This window comes from Eriocheir sinensis, chromosome 47 (genome assembly GCF_024679095.1).
Source record: "Eriocheir sinensis breed Jianghai 21 chromosome 47, ASM2467909v1, whole genome shotgun sequence".
Classification (NCBI taxonomy): domain Eukaryota; kingdom Metazoa; phylum Arthropoda; class Malacostraca; order Decapoda; family Varunidae; genus Eriocheir; species Eriocheir sinensis.
Window position 1 is genome coordinate 7,865,731 of NC_066555.1, and position 27,457 is coordinate 7,893,187.

A 27,457-nucleotide genomic window follows, 5' to 3' on the forward strand; every position below is an offset into this window, starting at 1 on the left:
TTTCACTTCTTCCTCTTTCCCGCCTCTTCTTAACACAGACGGCAGCACTGCCGTTTCATCTATCTCTAAGATTCAAACTTTCTGTAACAACTCCACTCTGGACGATTCTGGGCATATTCCTCCTACTTATTCCCCCTCTGACTCCTTCATGCCTGTTATTGAGATTCTTAAGAATGATGTTTTCTATTCCCTCTCTGGTCTCAACTCTCAGAAGGCTTATGGACCTGATGGAGTGCCTCCTATTGTCCTTAAAAAACTGTGCTTCGGTGCTGACACCCTGCCTGGTCAAACTCTTTTGTCTCTGCCTATCAACATCTACCTTTCCTTCCTGCCGGAAGTACGCTTTTGTACAGCCTGTGCCTAAGAAGGGTGACCGTTCCAATCCCTCAAACTACCGCCCCATAGCTTTACTTTCCTGTCTATCTAAAGCTTTTGAATTGTACAAAACGAAAGCAAGGGAGAGAATTTGACCGTTGAAAACAAACACAGGTGAGCTCATTGAGAATGGAGAAGATATGAGTCAAATGTTGAATGACTATTTCATCTCAGTTTTCGCGCAGGAAAATCTAACAACCATTCCGGAGAGAGTTCAGGTATATGAGGGCGAAGAGGACGACAAGTTGAGGGATGTGATCATCACCAGGCAGGCAGTCCTGGATGAGATCGGTAGGTTGAAGAAAAACAAATCGCCGGGCCCAGACAAAATTTTCCCACGGGTTCTGAAAGAATGCAAAGAGATCCTTAGTGGTCCACTTACCGATATTTTTAAGATGTCGGTAAATTCTGGGTATGTGCCCAATCAATGGAAAGTAGCTAATGTGACGCCGATTTCCAAAAAGGGAGACAAGTCAGCCACCTCAAATTATCCCCCAATTAGCTTAACATCAGTTATAGGAAAGATGTTGGAGTCAATTATAGCCGGGGGCATTCGGGACCATCTAGAAAAGCATAAATTAATTCATGATTCACATCATGAGTTCACGAAGGGTAGGTCTTGCCTTACTAACCTGTTGTCCTTCTACACTAAAGTAATCGAGGTGGTTGACCGAGCGTTCGACAAAGTCCCTCATCACCGGCTATTACTAAAATTACAGGCTCACGGCGTAGATGGGAAAGTTTTGAACTGGATCAGTGGCAGGAAGCAGAGAGTGCCAGGCGCTACTCAAGTTGATAAAGACGAATGAGAAGCCAGAAGATGTCATTTTCGGAAGGAGAGGTGTCTTGCTTCTCTCCTCTTGAAAGACTTCAAAATTAATAATATGCAGGAGAACTTACAGACTGAGGAATGCTATTCCGGAGTTTACAAGCGGAATGGATGGAAGAATGGAGACTGTCAATAAGAGGAGGGCAGTTGACGAGACAAAGAGACTTTGACCCCACTCTTTCTAACGTAGCTTCTCTACGTCTGTGTGTAGCCCCCCCAACACATGGGATGCATACTGCATACGCGGCCGGCAAGGTCTCCTTATTTGGAGAGAGAGGGGGAAAGGAACTGATGGAGACGATACAGAACGCCTAACTTCGAGGAAGCTGATTTAGTGAAAGGAAATGTGAAGTTTCCAGTTAGGATTGCAAGTTAAGGATAGACCGATAATGTTTATTGTAGAAGGGGACAGTTTAGTGTTATCAAAGAATAGAGTATAGGTGTTTTTCTTATCTCTGTTTCAGTGGAAAGGAAGGAAGGCAGATAACTAAATCAGTTCAAAGAAGAACAGAGAGGCTTTTCTCTGTGTGTGAAAATGGCATGTATAATCCCAGAGTAACCTGGTCTTGTGCAGGTGCTGGACGACGTGTACCAGTACCACATGCCGCCCGTCCGCCGCATCCCGCCTCTCCTCTGGACAAGGATTAGGAACGATCTGCCCAACTACCTGTCTGACTGTGAGGCCGACGGTGTGTCTGTCCTTAACTGGTATCACAGGTGAGGCTGTGGCCGCATTCAGACCCTCTTCTTCCCTCTTTTTTTTGTAATACTTTGATGTAATCTGTTTATCATATTCATTGTGTAAAGTTGTTTTCCAACACTGGACTTTGCATAGAACATTCGAGGCTACCAGTTCTAAATTCGTACAGAAAAAAAAAATCAATACATTATTGCATAGTTTTTGTTCAAGAAAGGATGACAAAAAATGCATAAAAAAACACCATATTCCTATTTTGTAGAATTACTGTTTTTAACAAAGAAAAAACAAATTTAGAAATATGAAACAAGCAGCTTTTAAAAGAAGTCTGCAAACATATAAGGAAAGATTTTTTTTATTTGAGATATATCTTATATAACAAGTATTATGGATTTTATTTCATGTGATGAAACATCGTTTTCACAGAATGGAGTAAAATGACAATCATGTTTTACGTCATGACTCACTCTCCGTGACTCATGACCCACCTCCCATAGCCTGGGTACAGTACGTTAGATAAATGTAACCAAACTTAATCTACTATGAGGAAACTTCACCCACCCTTGATCCTCTTCTACACCCGTTAATCGACTCCCCCCCCCCCTCTCCCCCACGTGAGTAATTAATTAAGCGTACTTTTTTTTCGGTTATATTAATACTATTCTTCTCTCTTCACTCAGACAATTCAACGAAGCCGCACGTAAGAGGTATTTCACCAACCAGAATCAGGCCATGTACTTCTACTCTATGATTGCGGACTACTTCCTGGGCATGTGGGGAGGAGGAGTACCCAAGCCCTTCAAGTATACTGAGATCCAGAGACACAGGTAATGACGATTAAAATCATTCACGAGCACACTGATATAGTCATGCCGACCTTCAGTGGCGAGAGGGGCTCCCTCATCCCCCCCCCCCTCATTGTGGTCCCGAAAAGTGTTAACCAACACATGTCATTAATTGTTCTCGTTATTTTCTTGGATGTTTTTCATCGCACTCGACAGAGCATCCATTTATGATGAGGACTGAACGTCTCAGAACACAACTCTGACAGTATTTGACCACATAATACATGATCATTGAAAGCGTACCCATCCATCCACAACAGCCATGCTAACAGCAAACCAATCAGTAGCACGGGGCTGTCAGGATCCAGGTGGATCCTCCCAAAACGCGGGGACTCTCGCCACTGAAGGCCGGCGTGACTATAGTATGACTATGCGCTATAAATCTTCACGGGTTCTAATCTGCCTGAAACCTTAAGCCGAGAAAATTATCGGTATCCCTATCACTTTCCAACCTTGGATAGGTTATTCCATTCATTACGTAGCAACAAAAATGAGGCTTCTTAGGATTAGCTATCAGGTGTTCAGCGTCCCTGTCCACGGCTAGCAATCAACCCAGTACCTAAGCTTGATTAGTTGGGGTGGGGCCTTCAACTTCTCTTCGAAAAATCTTAATTCCCGCGAAGCCGGAATCGGGATTCCAGTCACGACCCCGACCAGGTTAATGGGGGTCTGATCACGTGGGGAGGTCCCTCAGTGCATTAGCATTGGGAGAATGTCCTTTCTAAGGCAAGTGCAGGAAAAAAATAACTCTGGGAACCCTGCACCCTCAAAACGAGAGGGTCTCTTAGCCCGTACAACCAGGCCAGGGGTAAAAATTCGAAGACTTTCGTGTGTAGGCACATATAACGTTCTGACCCTCTCAGATGATCAATGACTGACTCACTGAATAGATGAGTGTGAGTCTCTGAGACGAGAAGGCTTAGCAGTTGCGAGATTAGTGGGGGGTGCACCTACCACTGGTCCGGATGAGAAACTACGTCTTAGGAATGTAGCTGGGCTGGCTATGAGTTGTATATTGGTCCCAATGGCGCCCAAGATCAAGTAGTGATTTTGCCGAGGGGGAAACGCTGGTTAATCGAATGTCACATTGCCATGATTGCTGATTGCCATAACTAATACAGGGCACTGTTGCATAAGTCTACAAGGAGGGGTATCTCATGAGTCTCGCTGAAAAAATGGAGTGTTGATTTCAGTCACCAGCTTACCGAGTCCTTAAGAAAATCTGCTCCAACTCTTCCCCTCAGGTGAGGTTGCCACGTGCAAAGGGCATATTGGGCTGAGTATATATTTTAAGTAGCTGTACATGGGGACTTTAACTAGCACACTAAGCAGCGTAATGCCAGGGTATATGTTGCAGTCCTGGTGGTCCCCTGTCCTTTTCCAGATAAGGACGACTAACCCCCTTATCCAGTCAGAAGGATTAGTACCAGATTGCTATACGGCAGTCAAGACCCCATGCAGCCCTCGGATCATGGCTTCATTTCCAACTTTGAGCAGCTCTGCACTGATGTAAAAAATATTAGGTTCCTTCCCACCTCTCAACCCTTCCACAATACACAGCCTCTTTGGCTTTGTCAAGAAAGGGTGGGTTTTCGTCGATGAGTACATCTCGAGATTATTTTTGGCTGACTTGAATCTTGAGTTCTGCAGCAACAAGCCTATGGTTAGTTGCAAAGAACTTAGCACTTCGGAAATCCCTGCAGTATGGTCCCCGCAACGGTACTTACAAGGATATGGTCAATTTCCTTAGTTACCCATCCAGCATTGCTATATCAAGTCCAGCGGTGCAACTCTGGCCCAGATACCAAGAACCTGCAATTCTCAAACTCCTGAACCTTTCAAAACTCAGGAGGAGAGAGCTGTTGGTGTTCATAGTACTAGAACCATGGGGACGAAACATGACTCATAGCCAACCCTGCCAGTGCCAATAGTAGCACTGAGGTCGCCCATGACAATGAGTGTGTCCTGAGGGGCGCACGGGTCTAATGCGGAGTCAGTTTGGCGTAGAACACCTCTTAAGATTCACACATCTCGGCAAGAGGGTACACTGCAGCAAGATACTGTATATGAAGCCATGAAGGATATATCCCAAGTAAACAATCATAAATGGAAAAAAAGTTTATGCATGTACATTGTTGATATATTAACTAGATCAGCAGGAAAGAGCTAGAGAGCTTCAAAGCCATCTGAATGGAGTAAATTTAATTCTCTTCTTCTTTGCTTCTAGGTTTAACCTTAAGAGCAAAGAAGGTTTAGCGGACCGAAAAGTGCCTGCCCAGCCTCTCGTCTACTACAACAAGGAGGGGAAGATCACCCGCTACAACCTCAGAAAGGTTAGTGTACACAGAGCTCGGTCGCTTATATCACTATGAAGGACTTTGTATTAAATGTGTAAATGTTACCATTGCTTTCATCTAAAGTGGAGCACATCTTGACCCACTCTCCCTTCGCTGAAATCTCCATCCTAGGAGATTTCATTGTTCACCACCAGCTTTGGCTTTCATCGTCTTCTACTGACCAGCCTGGTAAACAAGCCTACAACTTTGCTCTCCTGAATTATCTAGAGCAGTTGGTTCAGCACCCTCCACGTATCCCCGACCGTCTTGGAGACCGTCCCAACATACTAGACCTCTTCCTTATCTCTAACCCTTCTGCTTACTCTGTCAAACTGTTCTCTCCGTTGGGCTCCTCCGATCACAACCTTATTTCTGTATCCTGTCCTATTGCTCCTGTACATCCTCTGGACCCACCGAAGAGGCGATGTTTTTTCTGCTCGGTGGGACGACCTGAGGATGTACTTTTCTGATTTCCCGTGGAATGATTACTGCTTCCAGGAGAGAGACCCCTCTGTGTGTGCCCAGCGCATCACAGAGGTGATTGTCTCTGGAATGGAGGCATACATTCCACGTTCTTTCTCTACTCCTCATGCTAAAAAGCCTTGGTTTAATAATGCTTGTTCTCGTGCTATTAAAGATAGAGAGGCAGCTCACAAAAGGTACCAGAGCCTTCGCACTCCTGCTAACCATGATCTTTATATTTCTGCCCGGAACCGTGCCAAATCTATTCTTCAACTTACTAAAAGCTCTTTCATAAATAGAAAATGTCAAAACCTTCCTTTTTCTAATTCTTCCCGTGGCTTCTGGCACCTAGCCAAAAATATCTCCTCCAATTTCACTTCTTCCTCTTTCCTTCCTCTCCTTAACCCTGACGGCAGCACCGCCGTCTCATCTATCTCTAAGGCCCCGTTCACACTGTGCCGACTCTGGGCCACGACAACCCAGCGATTTCTGCATTTGACAAGTCGGCTCCAGTACTCAGGAATCGGCTAACGAGCTCCGAATGCTCTCACTGAGAAGGTAATTGCTGGCGATCACGAGTCCAGCACATGATTAAGCCGTTATGATTATAAGCACACGTACAAGCTCCTTCCCCAAACATACACAATTTTTGTTCTATAAATTATTTTATTAGCTGTTGGGCTTTTCTGAACCTAAAGCTCCGTAAAATGAAAATTATTATGTCGACTTTACTGGGATTGGTCAAATGTTGTAACCTTGCACTCAGAGGAAAAATCTAATAATAAGTTAACCCCCTCAACACACACACTCATGCACAAATTAACTTTGTTCTTCTTCCACAGTTCGGAGAGTTACCTTTCCACCTGGTGCGAGCGCGACGCTTCGAGGACCTGTACACACACGTGCTCTTCAACTACCAGTGGCTGCACGCCAAGCTGAGCTCCTGCCCACTCCAGGCTGTACTGTCAGACTTCGAAGATGCCTCAGCTCATATCGACGACCGAGACCAGATCAGGCATGTGTCATTCTTTTTCTTCTTTTTCTCTTTCATGCAATAACCAGTGAAATGATATGTCATAGTTGTGATTAGCTGTTTTCCAGCTGTTGCGAAATATAGATGGATTTGGTAAGTTCCGCATAAAATGGAGGGAGTACAATAATGAACCTAGTTATTTAAATAGCAAATGTAAGGGATTGGTTAGGTATATGGGGCTATGGAAAGACAATAGTAGGATACGGTGAGCTCAAATATTAATAGGTTTGAGCTTTGATGGTAAATTTGAAATTCATTGTACGGCGAGGCTTATTGATAATGAAGATGAATGTATAGCTACATAACACGTCTTAGTTTCCCCACCCTTTTCTGAACCAGGCTCCGTTTCGTCTAAAAAAAAAAAGACATATCCAATGTTCATTGTCGATTATTTTTCTTACGTGTTAGTCATTCTTACTGTTGTCCACATTAAAAGTATTGTATGCAATTTCCCAAGGAAGAATAAATGTTCATGCAACAAATCGTTTTACAGTTTCCGAGGGCGAGGTAAGTCACGGAGTGGGAATAATTAACAGTTAGGTCGGTGAAAGCTTAGATAATGATGCTAAAGTGTATCAAAAAGGGCGTTAAAGGCAACGAAATCAAATGAACGGATATAAAATAAATTGGATTTTCATTTAGCTAGAGTGAACATTACATGGACAGAATTACCATTAATACTTGCATTAGTAGCGGCAGAAGCAGAAGTAGTAGTAGCAGAGCTTTATCAATTCATTCACATTATACAGTAAATTGTTTGATACAAAATCTTAGCAGAAAATTGGTGAAATTTGTCTCATTGAGAATGTAAGCAATACCCGTTTGTCTTGATCTTAGCTCGTTAGGATGTGACTCTGTATGGCAGTGACTACAGCCTTTATAACTGCCTGATTCGTTATGGAGACATTTTCCATTTAACTGGACAGTTCCGAAACTAAAGCGTTTCCTTAAGGCGAGGGAAATACCCTGTTCGCGGTAAAAACAATCTCTCGGGTGGTGGAAATGGTACGAATAATTTCGGCACTTTTTCGTCACACTACGGTGCCAGATCTCAAAATATCCCTTTACCACAATAAGTGCTTACTAGATTATTTTCGGTATTTGTCAGATGGAACATCATTCTCCATGGAAACTATTGAAAAAATGTTTCAGTGTTGCAGATTAGAAATAAATGTGATAATTCTGCGAGCTTAGGTGCGAGTATTTGGCTTATAATAGCTCTTTTGTAGGGCGCGTATCATCGAATCACAAGAAAAGTGTTAACATAAACACTTGGGATCAATGTATTTTAGATTCGAAGTACGGTGTACCGTGTATCAAGATGTTTCACGAGATATTTTAGAATGTGGGTCTCTATAACGCATCCGAGGTTATGTACCAAGTCCTAGAATAAAATAGCCAGCGATTACTAGAATTTAGGGAGTTTGTGGACGCTATAATAGGGTGGTATGTGGCCGAGCCTCCCTGGTGCAAGGGGCGGGCTATATACCAGTTTAGCGTTGAAGACTATTGTGTATTTGCCTTTAATAATGCACTGTTACCTATTAAATAAAGATTCATGATATAAAATAAATAAGTAAAACTATAATCAGTCATCTTAATTTCACCATAAATAAATCTATCAATAATAATAACGAATTATCATAACACTACTTATAATAATAATATCAATAATAATGGTCATAATAACTATATTCATAATAATAATAATAATAATAATAATAATAATAATAATAATAATAATAATATTAATAATGATAAAAATAATGACTCCAACAGCGAAGAAACGAAGCGTAGAAAAAGGTACAGTATTGTGTGTTTGTTCCACCTCTGCTCTGAGTTCCATGAGGCGGCGGCTCCAGCTCCCCGCCTTATGCTCCTGACGAGACTTCAAATCCTCTCATTCTCTTTCCTCGCCATGCTCGCCTCGCCTCAACGCCTGCACTCTTTCAATGTTTTGAGCACATTTTCTACCCTTCTTTCCCTCATCCCTCTCAGGAAAACAGGACATCCTTCCTTATCTGCCATAGCTTCAGGACCTCCATGCCCTCAGGTCATGTGTGGTCACTGGATCACGTGACACAGATGATTTAATACCTATTATTCTATTATCAATTTATTCCAGAATACCTTGATTCGCTTTGCTAGATCTTAAGGATCTTAGGTTTGGCAGTATGTCAGATCTCTCTCTCTCTCTCTCTCTCTCTCTCTCTCTCTCTCTCTCTCTCTCTCTCTCTCTCTCTCTCTCTCTCTCTCTCTCTCTCTCTCTCTCTCTCTCTCTCTCTCTCTCTCTCTATCTATCTATATATCTATATATATATATATATATATATATATATATATATATATATATATATATATATATATATATATATATATATATATATATACATATATATATATATATATATATATATATATATATATATATATATATATATATATATATATATATATATATATATATATATATATATATATATATATATATATATATATATATATATATATATATATATATATATATATATATATATATATATATATATATATATATATATATATATATATATATATATATATATATATATATATATATATATATATATATATATATATATATATATATATATATATATGTATCATTCCCAAACACTTGTTAGTTGTTAGTGTTTAATTTTTTACCACCAATTTTTCTTAGTGTTTTTTCTTAGTCTTTTATCTATTGCTCCATGAATGAATTGTGTTAATTTCCCTACCTAGTAATCAATAAGCATATATCCCTCGTACTGTACTTGCAAATAGTTCAGTGCTTATATTGCTCTCATCCCAGCTTAAGGACTACTATTTTATTTTACCTATATTTGAAATTTGATGTAGTAATCATTGCTTCGTAATAAGCCGTGATTTAGTATATATTGCTTAGTAATAAGCTTAGACGAAAAAGAGTTATTTAACATGCGTGTTGCAGCTTTGTAGAAGTCGCTCCATTCCCTGATTTTTCATCCTTTACATAATGCCCGCTGTGGCCTGAAACCCACTCCCTATCCGCATCGCTAAGGCTAATTGTGTCCTGAAAGGCATAGGTTCCTTTACAACAAGGCCCGCGAAGTAGCTAGTGACCCTCAGTAAGCCAGGCTGTGAGTGACTGCCTCATCCCAGTCTAACTTTCCCCTATGTGTTCAGGGAGCTCATGCTTGTGGCCGACGCGCTGAGGCTCGGCGGCGCCATACTGTCCCAGTACCCCGACATGTTGGCCCCGCAGCTCATCGGTCGCCTGCTGCCAGAGATGGAGGCCAACCCGCACGTAAAAAGCCTTTTAGAGCAGTGTGACGCTGAGGGAATCGAACACTGCGGCCTCCTTCCATCCTACCACTGCAGCCACACGCCCGGAGGGCCCCTGAAGGTTTGAATAAATAAATGTTTATTTTTTAATCATTGTTTGTCTTTTTACAATTCTTTATCGTAAGTGAAGTACTCGTCTGCTCTGACACAGGCGGGTTTTTTTAATGTTTCAGTTTTTAGTGCTGCTGGGATCCTAATTACCTCCCTAGTGATCCCCAACATTTGATCGGAATAGAAAGCTGGACTAGGAAAAGCAGTACGCGTTTGATCGTATACTCCAAGTGAAATGAAACTTGTTAGCTGGCTGCGGTCCCTCTTCTGGACACTTAATTATATTGTCTTTCATAGGAGCGTGATTAGCGGTCTTTTTTCGCTCTTGATTCCTTTGCTTGAAAAGCAGAAATATATATGTTTCACAATGATCTTTAGGATCCGTAATATTAAGAACATGAACACAGTAACCTTGATCATTGACCACTGTGCTTTCGTTTTTTATACTCGAAATCGTTTTTACTTCTTAATGCAATTACTCAATCTTTCAGTATTCGTTGGAAGGCCACCAGTTCGCTGTGTTTGGATTTCGGTTGACACAAGACCTGCGTTACATCGTGAGTGTGTCCAACAAGTTCATCACGTGGGACCTCTCTACCTCGGACCTGACCCGTGAGGTGATCCCAGGCATCGAGGGCATCATGCAGGAGCTGGTGCTTTCTCCCGACAACAAATACTCTATCGCCCATACCAATAATAGTCAGGTAGGCATGCTAAGGGAGTGTCTGTGAAAACATTATCATTAAATTATGTTTCAGGTAATATTATTCCTCATATTTTCTACCAGGGTAATACCTGAGTTTCAAGCATTCTTGTCATGTAGATTTATATTAGTCCAGCCAGGAAATAAATTTTAAATGAAAGTAAATGATACGGCTCTTTCAGCATTCTTCAGGATAACTTTTTTTCTATCAGTCTTATTAACACTTTTTATTATGTCCATAAACACACACACACACACACACACACACACACACACTATACCTATTAAACATACTTCTACCTCCTTAACTGTAAAAGAAATACACATCACAAACACTCGTCAGTTACCTACGCAATGATTGTTTCACTAGAATGTCTATCAAGTTTCTTCGTTATACCCAACAGACGGTGCTTCTCAACATGCTGACCAGTGAATTCTTTCTTCTGGAAAATCCAATGCCGGGGGAAAAGGTTATCGGCACTCTGCTCTCAGATCTGTGTGCCCTCATACACGGCGAGAGGTGAGAGAGAGAGAGAGAGAGAGAGGCTATGTTAAAGTACGCCATTTTGAATTTGTAAAATTTGGAAAATGGTGTGTATGTTGTGTGAATGTATTGTGGTGGAGAAAGAGAGAGGATCTGTCTTTAGAGAGCATGCTGGACTACTCTGGTGTTGATGAGACAATAGGGAAACGGAAAGTGAGGACATGGGAAGGGTCCTTGGAGGGCTTCAGCACCCTCCTCGCTTCCCATACATACCTCACCGGGAGTGGCTTACGCCCGTTTCAGTCGGTGTCTTCCTACCTGCTTGCTTCATATAGATCCAAGACTGATGTGGTAGTTACGAACTCTAGTGAGGGAACATTTTGCTTGGCTGTAATAAATTCCCCATGATGCATGAGTGTACTTCAAACATGTAGAAGTGATTTTGTGTTGTTCAGATCCTGGGTACTGTACACGCTGCGCGGAGAGGAGCGGGAGCGGGTTCCGTCACCAGTGGACAAACCCATCCTCTTCATGGACTTCATCAGCCCTGCCGACTACAGTCTCGTCTGCTGGTCGGGGGACTTTGATGACAAAAACCTACTCATCTACACGGTTGTGGGCGGCCAAGCCTTCCCCATTGTCGAGTTTCACAGGTGCGAGCCCGTATCCTTAAAGAGAGAGAGAGAGAGAGAGAGAGAGAGAGAGAGAGAGAGAGAGAGAGAGAGAGAGAGAGAGAGAGAGAGAGAGAGAGAGAATTACCCTTCATTAATATTCGAATCTTATTCATTTCACGTCATCCATGAATATCATAATTAGTTATTTTCCTTATTTCCGTTTCATACCGTTCATAACTCCCTCTCATACCAGTTCAGAGTTCAAAATAACATGGAGTTTCAAATATTTACGCACCAAGTGAAAGTGGCGATTGCATGCATGGCTATGAGGCTGCATGTCAACGTCTTGGTATATAAACACTGTACGTATTACTTGAATTAAAATTCGGCTTTATTACCAGTGCATTCCTGCTGACACAACAGTCCTTTATTTTACCGTCCTTCTCATTCCTACCTTCACCTCGTCCCTGAGCAGAGTATGACATGGTAACAATCCATCATCATTCCATCTTGGCACAATACGTAGTTCAGTTTACTTAATTTCATCCTAACTTTGGATTTCTTCTCGTCTCTGAGCAGCGTCATGACATGGACAAAGAATCGTGAGTATCTTTACTGCTGCACGCGGGAGCATGGGCAGGACGTGTGTGCCTTCCGGAGGGGTGAGGCGAGCTGGACGATGGACAGAGTCGTGGCCGCCAACGAACACCGTCTTCTGATGCTCCACCTCACCGGCGACCAGATGCACCTCATTGGCACCTTTATGCTCGGCTTTCAGGTGTGTGTGTGTGTGTGTGTGTGTGTGTGTGAGAGAGAGAGAGAGAGAGAGAGAGAGAGAGAGAGAGAGAGAATTTCCTAAACAATGAGTTCATGTATGTTTATTTGTGATAATATAGCGTTATACAGTTCTATGCAGCTCATGATTTTAACGATTTATTAAAACTTTTCTTATTCCTCTGTGTGTGTGTGTGTGTGTGTGTGTGTGTGTGTGTGTGTGTGTGTGTGTGTGTGTATTTACTTGCCTGCTTGTTTTTTCTGCGTGCGTGCATGTGTGCGTGTCTGTCCGTGTTTTTTTTTATTTGTTTGAATGTATTTTTATGCTTGCTTGTGTGTGTGTGTGTGTGTGTGTGTGTGTGTGTGTGTGTGTGTGTGTGTGTGTGTGTGTGTGTGTGTGTGTGTGTGTGTGTGTGTGTGTGTGTGTGTGTGTGTGTGTGTGTGTGTGTGTGTGTGTATTTGCTTGCCTGCTTGTTTGTGTGCGTTCATGTGTGCGTGTGTGTGTCCGTGTTTTTGTTTTTTAATGTGTGTTTTGCTTGCTTGTTTGTTTCTTTGTGTGTGTGTGTGTGTGTGTGTGTGTACAGGTGTGGGAAGTGGAAAGCGGGAAGGTGTGGACTCTCAGGCTCCCTCACGGCATCCGAAACATCTCGACGCAGCTCCTCAAGTCCAACTCGTGCGTCCTCTCCAAAGGGTACAAGTACGCAGTGGCGGGCGTGAGGTGAGTATACACAAGACCTGTTGTCACTGTTTAACCCAATCCGCTCCGACGTTTTCAAATTTTCGCACTCGTAACACCTAACATCGTACTCATTTATCTGAACAACGATAACGCTCATGAACACTAAGTACTGGCACCGAATCAATAGTGTAAAACAATAATAAATAATGACTGAAAAGAAGTTAGTGGAAAGTAATAAAAAGTGTATCGTTTTGATCGAAATGCCTGAGGGGAAGACAGATTTGGCCACCCTCAGATCGGATAGGGTTAACCCGTCTGCTGCGATTGGCATGGCTTTGGTTTTCACTGGTAGCCTGGTAACATATACTTCCAGATCTTTCTCTGTCTCTGTGGTGGATAATGGAGTGTTTCCCATGTGGTATTGGTATGCTGGATATCCCCTTTACGTTTTTCTTCATTGAATTGTAACAGTTACTTTTTGTTCCATTCCTGTAGCTTGATGATGTCTTCTTGTAGGAAATCCGCAGTCAAGGGGTTAAGGAAGGAAAGTAAAATAAAGAGGAGGAGTCAAGACGTAAGTGTGACTGTGACTCTGCAGAGGAAACGAGGTGAAAGACTTGGATGGCGAGTCATGAACGAAGGGAAGGGGTATGAGAATGTTAAGGTCATGCCACAGCGAGTAATATAAATGGATAACCTTTTCGAGGGTATCAAATTCATGAAAACTGTTGATGGGGCTATTACACTGGGCAAATTTTCCGTGGATCTTCAGCCAAACCACGATTTCCGCTGGCGTGGTTCTCATTTGTTTCTTGTTATTGCTACTGATAATGATGGTGAGTAATACCGTCGTCCTTCGGTGAAATCTACCGTAGCTTTGGAAGATCGTGGACACGTCAGAAAACCACGAAAATATGAGAGCCACGCCAGCGGAAATCGTGGTTTGACTGAAGATCCACGGAAAAGTTGCCCAGTGTAATAGCCCTTTAGGTCTTTAGGACTGTTCTTGGGGGAAACATAAACCTATTCTTTATTTACAGGCATGTTAAATTTCGTGTCAACCCTTTGCTTCTCCACCCGGAAGCAGCGGGGATCATGTTTCTTAATGGTCCCTCTAAGCGAGAAAAATTAGAAAAAATCACCCCTCACACAAACCATTTCATAATATATATCGAAGCATTTGTGATCAGTTTATGCATCACCTATTTTGGGGGGGTTTATATCATGGCACAAATTTGGCCCGTCGCTGCTACCGGGTTAACACGTGAAATCATACTGCGCTTGTGTCCTCAGGAAGAACCTTTACGTGTGGGAGCTGGAGACGCAGGAGCTGTTGAAGGTGTTAGACGCTCACTTTGGCCGCATCATCGACATGGTGGCTCTGGTCGTTGGCTCCTGGAATTCCGTATGTGAGAGAGAGAGAGAGAGAGAGAGAGAGAGAGAGAGAGAGAGAGAGAGAGAGAGAGAGAGACACACACACACACACACACACACACACACACACACAGAGAGAGAGAGAGAGAGAGAGAGAGAGAGAGAGAGAGAGAGAGAGAGAGAGAGAGAGAGAGAGAGAGAGAGAGAGAGATTGATTTTAATGTGCTGTACCATATGGAAAATAATAAATGACTGTAATCATATGTTATCTCGCTATACACAAACGCTATTAATTGATAACCTCCTCCTCCTCTTCTTCTCCTCCTCCTCCTCTTCCTCCACGTTATCTTCTCACTCTGCTTTTGTTTCTTCAGGTCATCACGTCGTCGCTGGACAGGACAGTCAAGGTGTGGAACATCAATAACATCTTCGAACAGGTGCACGTTATTGATCGCCACGAATTGCAAGTAGACGACATCAGGTGAGCGCGGACAGTCATTTATGAAGCTGTAATAGCCATGGCATCAACAGCAGATAGATAGATAGATAGATAGATAGATATTTATTGACCACAAATGTACATAAAACCAAAAGAGACAGCAGGAGCATCAGTGACAGCTTTCCTTACTTCACCGCATCACTGGCGCTCCTGCTGCTGCTGTTGTGATGATAATGTGATGCAAATAATGGAAATGTTGATTATGTTGATGTTTGTGAAAATGATTTGAAAGATAACAGCAAGCATCATCGTCCGGTACAACATATCCTAAAATAGCAGGTTAAAGTAAAAATAATCATCATCATCATCATCATCATCATAATAATAATAATAATAATAATAATAATAATAATAATAATAATAATAATAATAATAATAATAATAATAATAATAATAACAGTAATAACACAGGAACTTGTGGTATTCTCCTCCTCCTCCATCTACTACTACAACTACTACAATTACTAGCACTACTAATACTATTACTATTGTCTATTCTACCGCCGTTGAGGCGAGAAGCCCCTCCCTATTATTATTATTATTATTATTATTATTATTATTATTATTATTATTATTATTAAAATATATATATATATATATATATATATATATATATATATATATATATATATATATATATATATATATATACATATATAATATTAATTAAATTCATGATGATATAACAAAAATAATAATTGGTAATGGTATTTATAATCGTAACAATATCAACAACTACAATGGTTCGCAGCCTGTCCCCGAGTCGCCCGCTGGCCGTCACTGTCACCAGGAACTGTGTGGGCATATGGAACCTTCGGCTGGGCAAGCTGATGTGTAAGCTTGCTGACTCACCACTGGGAGCCATCGTGACCCAAGCCGGCATCACCAAGGACTCCAGGTTCGGCGCCGTCCCACATGTTCTGCCTTCTTATCTCTATTTGCCTTGCTATCTTCAAATTTTTTATCTTTGTTGATATGTCTTTTTATCGATTCATCTACCATTTTTTTACAACAAAAGAGAAAGGATATGGACGAAAAAGAAATGTATAGGTAAAACCGCTATTAGGTTACTCGCTCAAACATTGGGCAGGCTGAAGGTCCAAAAAAGAGGTGCCTATTGTTAGCATTTATGTCATAACGAGGAAATGCAGTCGTAAGATGGCCGTTCTACAGTTTGCCAGTCAAACGGATCAAATTTAGATACCGGTTCACTCTTGCATAAGGAAACTGACTCTACATTGACTATTACTCATTCTGAAAGAGCTGTGTTGGTGGATGAGCCTTAGTATATGGTTAGTACTTATAAATAAAAGAGCGGATAGGAAATGGACCTGGAAAGGTATACATGCGTAAAAATCGGTTCACTTCCCTTTGTCAGCGGTAATTTGAATAATTATTTCTGTTATTTTTCATATTTGTCTTATGATTTAGGACCCCTGGAGGTGTCAGAGAGCCCCAAACAGTAAGCAATGGTGTTTGGCTTATATTGAGATATAGACACGTGTTGAATACAGCGAAAATAGGTTAAAAGTGATGTGTTGGCAAGCGAGCAGGGCGACGAGTATCGTATATTCCCTGATGCAGTACTATGCAATCCTTTGTGTAAATCACACAGTGGTTGTTCACGCAAACAGTTGTCCATAAAAATGTAGGAGCCGTCTTTACCGTGTAGCTGGACCGTTAGGGACTGGCCGGCTGAGTTATGACCAAGCAGAGCAGACTTCAGGTTAAGAGCTTGTAATGTATCAATAAAGATCTTTCAGATATTTCAGCGAGTGAGGTTGGTGCACACCATGTTCTTCACGTATCTTATGGCAGTCTACGCTTCTGCTGAGATGTATGAGAATTTAGATGTTTTGCGCCAAACTCGATTCCAATTCCCTCACCCAAGAGATACTACCATTCACATGTGATTTAGTCGCAAGATTTTTATAAAAGACTTAGAATTCTCCCCTTAAAATATTTAGTTATAATAAAGAGGAACTAAATTTTATCTATATTTTAGTTCTCGTTCGTATAATTTTTATTGTATATCTATATTTATTGTATAAATTGGAACTATAACATCTATAAGATCATGTGGAAATCAATTTCACCAGTTATGATATGGGAAAAAATGTCATTAGGCGTCTTTTTTCACAAGCAATTGGTGCAAAAGGAACTAGTCTGACATATTAAAACAAACAAGTTTGCTTTTGTTTTGAGGTGCATTCAATAACTTCACTGTGTTTTGGGTTATCTATAAAGTTCCGCTTTAACTAATCATTTAATTTACATTATCTCTTGTGAATTGAAAAACATGCAAACTTTATTTCACAGGTAATTAATTTCTCTTCAGCAAGGAAGATTGCCTGAGATCTTTCAGTATTTCCATATTTATTTTCAGATACATAGTGTCCACTGAGTCAGGGAACGTCTTGATTTGGAACGTGCGGGCCGAGGCAGTCGTGTTTAAGACTGAACAAAAGAATGTCCAACAACTACTGTTGTTGGACGACGACACCAAGTTTGTCACTGTGTCCAAGGTGAGTCTGGCTTCCCCATACAGGTAGGTAAGTGTATAGTACCCTACCCTGTATAGTATAAAGATATTATTAATGAAGGGCATAAGCCAAGTGAGGTCTAACTTTAATTACTAAGTGTTCCCTGAGGATGACTTCAAAACGTTTTATGTTTACAATTCTATAAATATACCAACTGATCTTTTTTTTTTTAGCAAGTCAAGTGAGAGAACCTTTACTCCTTATAAAAATAAACACGATGAACTGATCTTAGTCAGTTGAGAGGAGCCAATCTGTAGGGATAACAATCTTACCCGTGCTATTATTGGAACTCTTGCGCCGTGAGACCAAAGAAAACCGAAGGAAGTCGCTCTACCAATCAAGCAAAAGATTTTTTTGAACAAATGGGAATATGGAGACTTTTCCATCTTTTCTGTACACTACACCGAGTGGAAAGGTGGACCTTACCCCACTCTACTCGCTTTTGTGTCTACTCAATACACCTATACTATATTTTTCAACGGAGTATCTTTGTTAGGTATGCTGAACTTTGTAGTCATTAGGCAACTTGTGTTGTTATTTTAGAGTTCAAATAATTGTGAAGTTCGCATTATAATACCTCAGTATCATGGTTACATCTAATCAGAAAGCCTGCTGGCGTATAACAAGGGTTACCTGTTTTAGCGAGCTGTAGCGAGTCGAAACCGAAACAGGAGGACTTTTGTATTAACCCGGTAGCTGCGGGGGTCATGTTTCTTAGGTTAGGTTAGGTTAGGTTAGGTTAACCTCTTCAGTACCATGACGCAGTATATGAGTCATTTCATCTCTCGAACCATATCCTAGAGACGCTGTATGTGCGTCATGGTCATTGGACTATTCTACGTAGTCTGTAAAACCAGGATATGGCATGGAGGTTATGTTTTGTCTGCTTGTATTGAAGGGGTTAAAGGCCCCTCTAAGCAAAATAATGAGACAGAATCATCACTCACACAAACCATTTCATAATATATATCAACGCATATGTGATCAGTTTATGCATCATCTATTTTGGGAGGTTTATATCATGGCAGAAATTTGGCCCATCGCTGGTACACGGTAAAGCCGCAAATTTGGCCCGTCTCTGCTACCGGGTTAAGTAGGTATGAAGAAGTCTTGGGGTACCACGTGCGTAGACTACAATCTATCCTCTGGCACTTCTCATACAAGTGACTTCCATAATCAATTACAGGTTGCGCTGGACACAGGTGAGCTCTCGTGTTACCTGGCCACGCGCTCCATCCCCTCTGGCGCACTGGTTTACGAGCTGGACTACCCGATACGCAGCTTCCGACAGATCGCAGTGACAGCAGACGGTCTCTTCCTCGTCATCCCCTCCATTGAAGGCATCAAGGTGAGGTGTGAGGATAATCAGAATGGAGTAGACGGGGATAAGTGGGATTGATGGAGAAAATGAGGGATTAGGCATCATTATATAAAAAGTTAACGCCACCTCGGCTACCCACAGGAGCGTCAAAAGAGGTCGGTTAGGCCAGATTTTGCTTTAATAATGTCTGGATTAATGGCAGAACTGTGTTGATATTAAGAGGAGTGTATCAAGAAACCTGTCCACCCGAAATTGACCTCTCTTTTGGCCACTCTCTACTTTTTTCTCTCGTGGCAGCAGCGATTAGCGGGCTTTTGTTTTCTACACTTTTTTTTTGTCGCCCTCGAGCTGCTTCCTTTCCTGTAAAAAAAAGTATAACATATGATATTAATGTTGTTCTTTCTGTGTGTATGGCGGGTGTGAGTGCAGGACGCGTTGCTTGTGTGTCACGCAAAAACAGGAACTTTAGTGCACAAGATGCCTCTCAAGTATCCGAGCTTTAAGGATTTTCATCTGGTGGTGCCGCTCCCCAACAAGCCAACCCAAGTGGCGCTCATCGACCAAGACAAAGGCAACATCGTTGACATCCGGTCGAAGAAGTTCGTCCGCTCCATTCCCAAGTGGGGCGGCAAGGTGAGTTGGCAAACATTAACTTGGAATTTGCCCTGAGCTGTGTTTTTATGCATATTACTCTTGGTCAAAAGGCATACTAAACTGAAAGAATAGAAACATGAGTATTTGTATGTACTAAGGAGACTGCAAAAGTGACAGGCAGGCTACTCATGATAGTTCGTGATAAGTTTTTCATCAGCCCCCGGCCCTCGTCATCTGTAAATATACCTAATCTTCATTAATTTCGAAACTTTCGAGCAGTTTTTTGTTTCAGTTTTATAAAATTAACTGCTTTCCTTTCTTCCCTCCATCCACTGCATTCGCCTACTCTCTATTCTTGAACCTGAACTGAGCATTTATATTCTGCGTTTTTTTTTATTTAATTAGTGGGCATTGTTTCGACGGTTCGGAGGTAGCTATTACTTTATTTGTGTGTACAGAATAATCGTCTGGCATGACTCTTAGTTTTATTTATTTTTTGGAATATGTAAGCGTATATGATTGTAGTAGCTTCCCTGCCGTTATACGTTTTGAATGCATGTAATTGATTTCTAACCAACACCGAAAAAAAGATCCTGTGTAAATATTTCCCTCCACATGTGTTGTTATTTTCTCAAGTATATTTAAAAAGGAAACTTCTCTCAGTCCTGGACTGTAAAAAGAACTGACAACATATTTCTAATGGTGACTAATAGTAGAGTCATTTTGGGGGGCTCCGTGACCAACCTCTCCGTACCTTTTTTTCTCAGTGGATTTGGCATACTAGACCAATTTGAAGGAAATTTAGCTCCTATGTACCTCCCAAAAATGACGGCTAACTTTTTATAGCCCAAAATCCAAAAAGGGGCGCCAAAATTACTGCCACCCCCTATATCTCAGTAACTAATTCAGCTAGGAGGATAATTTTGGTGTCTAGACATAGGTTTTGGGGGTCAAGGATTCCAATTCTGCCATCAGTTCACTTGTAAAACAATTCCATAGCAGAGAAATCCAATATGGCCACCAATATGGCCACTGCTATACAATTTTCTTTGTTTCTCAACTACTATGTCACCTAGAAAGCTGATGTTGGTTTTAAAGCAAAGGTTTTGGGGGTCATGCTATCTGTTTATATATAATAGAAAACTGTTGCACACCAACTTGCACAAAACTGTTACCACACCACAACTTTGATCTAAAGTCCAGCTTCAATAGTCTACATCACTATCTGGTCACAGTCACTACTACATGAGTCACTCTCACTGTATGAACTTCTGCTATCTGAATCACTGTCCACATTACTGCTCTCTTCACTGACACTGTTGACCTCTGTGTTTGGTTCTGGCGGTTGTGGCATGGACAAGGGAAGTGGGGGCTCAGTCGACCTCACAGGTAGACACAGTCCGTTTACCAAATGCCATCCATGTCCTATCGGTGATGGGTGCCTTTGCAGCTGGTAATGCTTGAGCAAATATGCAAGATAATTTGCACGAAGCAGATGCTGATACAAACTGTCCGAGTCGGGCATGAGTCGCATTGTACTCTTCTTCTTCTGGGCCCTCCACTTTGCAGCTCTAGCTTCTGCTGGTGTCTTGCTTTTGGTGTTGCCATAGACGTAGCGAATGACGAACTGTTCCAAATCGCTGATCACATTCTGCGGTGCTGGAAGCTCTGCACCACATGAAAGTAGCTTACGTGCCTCTTCAGATTTTACCAAGCGTCCTACAATCAGCAGTTTACTTGCCCCGAAGAACCCGGAGTTGTGGTCACACCCACTAATGACATGTATTGGAATAATTGATTGCGACATGTCTTCGCTACACAAACGTTTGGCATCAATCAATTGATGTTTTCGTTTCAAGCACAAGACCCCTGGCATCATATGAGCAACATATGCTGCTTGGGCATAGTTGTCAGAGTCCTCTGTATCAAGTATGACTGCTGCTTTGTAGCCCTCTGACCGAAGCACACTATACATCGTGAACATGGCGGTGTCAGCTTCTGCTTGAAAACATAGGAGTTCAGGCAAATCCTTACCCGTAGTGAGATTCCGTGCATAGCTGCCAACCACACAGTAGACTATCTCTGTCCCTGTTCTTTCTGCCACTCTCTGGAATGCCCTTTGAAGAATTGCCTGTAGACGGATCTTGTTCGAAGGTTTACCTAGCAGAGTATGGAAATCCTTACTGGAGGGAAACTTATCGTCTACCTTTATAAAGACATTCTTGATTGGCATCTGTTTCTGTCGACGCATCCGCTCACAGTCCTTAATGTTGTAGTCCTGGTCGTAGGAATCGTTTACGCAAATGATCCTCTCTGCATTTGGGTGTCTACTCAGGACGAAATCTACCATTTTCTGTCCATAGTCGCCCCAGGTAAATTGGGTCCCATCCCTCTTCTCCCTGTCCTCAGCGCTTGGCACCGCAAGTCGCCAAATGAGCCCCATGTCAATTATGCTTGTATACACCTCAGGTTCTGGGGTCACCTCCATTGCCAATTTCCGCAAAAGTTTACTTTTCTGAGACTTCCGGAACGTTCCATTCGCATTAAAGATAGAAAGACTCTCAGGCGTGATACGATGTTGCATGACATCTTCAAGTTTGAGTGTCCCACTACCATCAACTAATCCAACAACAGACGCCAGTGCATCCCGCTCCATTTCTTCTGCCTTTCCCCTTAGGTTTGTATCAGCATCTGCTTCGTGCAAATTATCTTGCATATTTGCTCAAGCATTACCAGCTGCAAAGGCACCCATCACCGATAGGACATGGATGGCATTTGGTAAACGGACTGTGTCTACCTGTGAGGTCGACTGAGCCCTCACTTCCCTTGTCCATGCCACAACCGCCAGAACCAAACACAGAGGTCAACAGCGTCAGTGAAGAGAGCAGCAGTAATGTGGACAGTGATTCAGATAGCAGAAGTTCATACAGTGAGAGTGACTCATGTAGTAGTGACTGTGACCAGATAGTGATGTAGACTATTGAAGCTGGACTTTAGATCAAAGTTGTGGTGTGGTAACAGTTTTGTGCAAGTTGGTGTGCAACAGTTTTCTATTATATATAAACAGATAGCATGACCCCCAAAACCTTTGCTTTAAAACCAACATCAGCTTTCTAGGTGACATAGTAGTTGAGAAACAAAGAAAATTGTATAGCAGTGGCCATATTGGTGGCCATATTGGATTTCTCTGCTATGGAATTGTTTTACAAGTGAACTGATGGCAGAATTGGAATCCTTGACCCCCAAAACCTATGTCTAGACACCAAAATTATCCTCCTAGCTGAATTAGTTACTGAGATATAGGGGGTGGCAGTAATTTTGGCGCCCCTTTTTGGATTTTGGGCTATAAAAAAGTTAGCCGTCATTTTTGGGAGGTACATAGGAGCTAAATTTCCTTCAAATTGGTCTAGTATGCCAAATCCACTGAGAAAAAAAGGTACGGAGAGGTTGGTCACGGAACCCCCCAAAATGACTCTACTATAAGTGCCTTTGCATCCCTCCTGTGCAGGTGTCGCGAGACGGTCGTTACGGCTTGTATGCTCCTGCTCGAGGCGGCCTCGAGCTTCTGGAGCTACGTCACGGCACGTCCGTCCGTACCCTCATCCCGCGCGTCGCTGAGGGCGTGTTCTCCGTCATCTGCCTCTTCACACGCACGGACGAGTATGTCCTCTACTACCACGGTGGCCGCAAGACCATCAGGGTGTTCAGGTGCGTATTGCCAGTACTGCATTTCCTAGCGTGGAAAGTGACTTATATGTAACAGTTCTTAGTTTGTATTAGCTATTAAGTAATCTAGAATTCTTCAATTCTTTTTGACCTTATTACTGCACCAACGAAAGCCTACCGGCGCTACAGGCAGCAAAAAAGAAAAAAAAAAAAATAAATAAAAAAAAAAATAAATAAATAAATAAATAAATAAAATCTTGTGCCACTTTTTCTTTCGAAATTGGCCTCATGGCCTCTCATATTGACTTTTATGTTGTTGTTGGAATAGCGCATACCGGATTTTTTTGTTTGCTGTTTTGTTGAGCGTGCTGTCATTGCAGGATAAGAAATGAAAGCCTCAACAAGTGAAACCTTACATTGGGGTGACATGAGGCTAGTACACCAACCATGTGTTTCTGTTCACACACCATCATGGCCTTGCAGAATAACAGACGGAAAGATGATTGCCAACTACCGCGTCCAGGCTGAACTAACGGCCATCGCTGGCAGTGAGGACGGGCGCACCATCGTGCTGGGCACCGTGGACGGCTGCCTCTCAACCCTTACCATCGCGGACCCAACGCGGCCCGGCATCAGGGACTACCTGGCTGACCTGCCCTCCAGAAACCCCCAAGTGAGTCCCTCTCCATTACGTCCTCGCACAAATCTCAAGCTGTTTATGCCTCAAGCATTGCGGGGGCAACAGTTGCCGGCGTGCGGCACATATGCTGAATGTAATCCATGCAATACCTTGTGAAATAGTCTATTGTGTCTGTATATATACTTTTTGGAAGATAAGAAATGATTATAAAGTATTTGATATTATCAGTTATAATTCCATATTGCCCTAAAAGATTATCATCGACATATATATATATATATATATATATATATATATATATATATACACACACACACACATATATATATATATATATATATATATATATATATATATATATATATATATATATATATATATATATATATATATATATATATATATATATATATATATATATATATATATATATATATATATATATATATATATATATATATATATATATATATATATATATATATATATATATATATATATATATATATATATATATATATATATATATATATATATATATATATATATATATATATATATATATATTCATGTGTGTGTGTGTGTGTGTGTGTGTGTGAACATATTCTAGTCCATGAATTTCTGTTTCGTTGGACCGTGTCGACGTAGGAGGCGGATGTAAGTTGGCCCGAGTGTAGATGAGTATAAGTCATATTGAGTAGCAGAGTAACATTGGCATAGAGCTGTTCCTACTACTGTTGATGTGTTGAACGCACCGTAGAGTATTGCCTCAGAACCTCTTTACCCTTGCAGTACTAAAGATAGTATTAGTGGTATTCTTGAGAGAGAAGTAAACATATGGTCCATGTACGATCCGTAGAGCTGATGTTCCTCAGGTCCTTGGTATAGCCACTGGAGACTTATAGGACGATCGTTACAACAGTACAGATTTAGATTCAGACACTTGTGTTACGCAGTATAATATGCACGGGCTATGAGCCACATCTAAGTTGGTGTAAAAAGCATGATTACTCAGTAGCAGTATATTCAAATTGCGTAGCGTTTTATTGTGATGAGTTAGTCACTACTCTCTCTCTCTCTCTCTCTCTCTCTCTCTCTCTCTCTCTCTCTCTCTCTCTCTCTCTCTCTCTCTCTCTCTCTCTCTCTCTCTCTCTCTCTCTCTCTCACACACACACACACATACACACACACACACACACACACACACACACACACACACACACACACACACACACACACACACACACACACACACGCTTCTAATTCCCAATATAATCATACTTCTCCCTCTCTTTCGCCACCAAAGAAATACGAGGAAGAAGAGGCCAAGCAAGGCATGACTCTCCGCAAAGTGGTCAACATGGTGTTGATGACGAACAGGCTGCAGGGACCGACCGGGAACTCCAGTAGTCGCTCGTCCTCATCCGCTGCGTCAACGGAGGGAAGCCACTGACGAGCAATGATGCGAATGTACATTGTCGAAACCAGGGATGTGGAGTATGTAACGCGAGGTTCATGTGTGTGTGTATGTGTGTGTGTGTGTGTTGAGTTGAGACCGGTGTGGCCAGTGGGACCGATTCCGGCCAGTGTGGACAGTGTTTTGAAGTGAATGACAGTAGCAAATCGAATGTGGTGACATGTATACGGTGTAAAGGAGATCTTCATTCCTCGTGTGTTCATCTGGGTGGAATCAAAAGCACAAATCTGCGTCATGTTAACTGGTTGTGTGATCACTGTGCGGAAACAATTCGTGTGGAGCCTACTAAGAAAAGCGACGACACTGACAAGTTAAAGGATGAGCTGAATGAGCTGGTAATGAAAGGCTTTGCAGAGATGCGAGGTGAGGTAAAGAGTGTGGTGAGGAAGTCCAGCAATGATGTGGGTGTTGTGGAGGAGACGGTGAGAGAGGTTGTGACGTCAGCAGTTACGAGTGCAAGGGAGAACATGGTTACTGGTGAGTTAACTCCGGATGTGGGGGACTGGGCTGAGGTGGTTAGGAGGGGCAAGAAAAAAATGGGGAAGAACTTGTTGGTACTAAAAGCCAACAATAATGATGGAAAAGCTATTGACAGTAAAAAAGATGTTGCAACGGTTTTGGCGGGTGTGCCTATCAGCGATTCTAGGTTCACTACTAAGGATTTCAGAGGCTGTGCGGCCTCGTTTTTTGGGAATAATATCGTAACGAACAATCGTATCGGTACGAGATTTTGCGACAGTGTATTTCACACACTGCCTTAATTTTGAAGGGTATCGCCAACCGCCACAAGTAGAGAATAAAGGCACTTGTCCCTATACCAAGAGGGTAAAGTCATCAGTGTCAGGCAAAGATACGAACACAACTACCAGAGGCTCCGCCCACCTTGTTCCTCTTCCCTCCATCTCCCGCCTCCTCCCTTCTCCCTCAATCTCTCTCTCTCTCTCTCTCTCTCTCTCTCTCTCTCTCTCTCTCTCTCTCTCTCTCTCATGTAGCTTCGTAACTATAATGAATGAAAGGCATGCATTAATTGTAGTGGCGTTATATACTCTTTCTAATACTGATAGGCATCCTTTAAATAAAGTTGAGAGTAGGGTAACGTGTTACTTACATAGCCTAATTACCTCCGTAACTATTGGTAGCGTAGTGGTTTGGTGGTTTATGGTGTACGTTTTCGTAGGGCTATTGTATAGCATGTACCTACTGATAAAAGTAATGGTGCTCTTATCACCAAATTATAGTGGTGCTATTAATTTTATTGTCAGGGAAGAGCTGAAAGTATGGTAACGGGAGGAATTGCGAAGGTATAACAACAAAAAACAAACGAGAGAGAAACAAATACAAGCGAGCAATCGTTCTACCATCAATCATGGTAGTCATCATTTACTACCTCACCCTACTCTCACATGTCATTACGTCCACGGCCCAGATGTGTATCACTATGCTCAAAATTAAAGTCCCAGTATCACATCAAGCATGCCTTAATTGAAAAAAAAAATCATTCTCGAGTATGTATGTATCTTCCAGAGAGAGAGAGAGAGAGAGAGAGATTCAGGGAGAAGGGAGGAGGCGGGAGATGGAGGGAAGAGGAACAAGGTGGGCGGAGCCTCTGGTAGTTGTGTTCGTATCTTTGCCTGACACTGATGACTTTACCCTCTTGGTATAGGGACAAGTGCCTTTATTCTCTACTTGTGGCGGTTGGCGATACCCTTCAAAATTAAGGCAGTGTGTGAAATACACTGTCGCAAAATCTCGTACCGATACGATTGTTCGTTACGATATTATTCCCAAAAAACGAGGCCGCACAGCCTCTGAAATCCTTAGTAGTGGTGGTAATATTGTAATGAATTTCGATGATGAAGCAACCAGGAATGAAGCTGCGGAGAGACTTAAAATTATAGATAAGGTGAAGACCAGTAATGTGAAGAAAATCATGCCGAGAATTATGCTTTGTAATGTTAGCAAAGGAGACGATAAGGATGAAAGGTGGAAAGTTTCGTTAAGTCGGCGCAACATCTGTGGTCATATGCCGGAGAGAGACAGAAGGGGAAGGAATTATAGGAGAAGGGAACAGACCCCAGGAGGCGGGACACAGCCCCCGATTAATACCTGGTACCCA

At 41.9% G+C, this 27,457-nt stretch overlaps 1 protein-coding gene across 1 annotated transcript in view; it reads left to right on the forward strand.

Moving 5' to 3' along the window:
* LOC126981355 (NACHT and WD repeat domain-containing protein 2-like) overlaps positions 1–25,989 on the forward strand; it is a 48,720-nt gene extending 22,731 nt beyond the window's left edge. Inside the window, exons 15-33 of the mRNA XM_050832374.1 lie at positions 1,779–1,921; positions 2,582–2,728; positions 4,974–5,079; positions 6,387–6,563; positions 9,768–9,983; positions 10,465–10,677; positions 11,081–11,196; positions 11,616–11,813; positions 12,354–12,552; positions 13,133–13,266; positions 14,521–14,632; positions 14,976–15,082; positions 15,852–15,998; positions 17,487–17,625; positions 18,830–18,991; positions 19,394–19,597; positions 23,067–23,266; positions 23,708–23,897; positions 25,171–25,989. Coding sequence (XP_050688331.1) covers positions 1,779–1,921; positions 2,582–2,728; positions 4,974–5,079; positions 6,387–6,563; positions 9,768–9,983; positions 10,465–10,677; positions 11,081–11,196; positions 11,616–11,813; positions 12,354–12,552; positions 13,133–13,266; positions 14,521–14,632; positions 14,976–15,082; positions 15,852–15,998; positions 17,487–17,625; positions 18,830–18,991; positions 19,394–19,597; positions 23,067–23,266; positions 23,708–23,897; positions 25,171–25,317 — 3,057 coding nt within the window. The 3' untranslated portion in view covers positions 25,318–25,989. The remainder of the gene's footprint in view (positions 1–1,778; positions 1,922–2,581; positions 2,729–4,973; positions 5,080–6,386; positions 6,564–9,767; positions 9,984–10,464; positions 10,678–11,080; positions 11,197–11,615; positions 11,814–12,353; positions 12,553–13,132; positions 13,267–14,520; positions 14,633–14,975; positions 15,083–15,851; positions 15,999–17,486; positions 17,626–18,829; positions 18,992–19,393; positions 19,598–23,066; positions 23,267–23,707; positions 23,898–25,170) is intronic.
* The last annotated feature ends 1,468 nt before the right edge of the window (positions 25,990–27,457 follow it).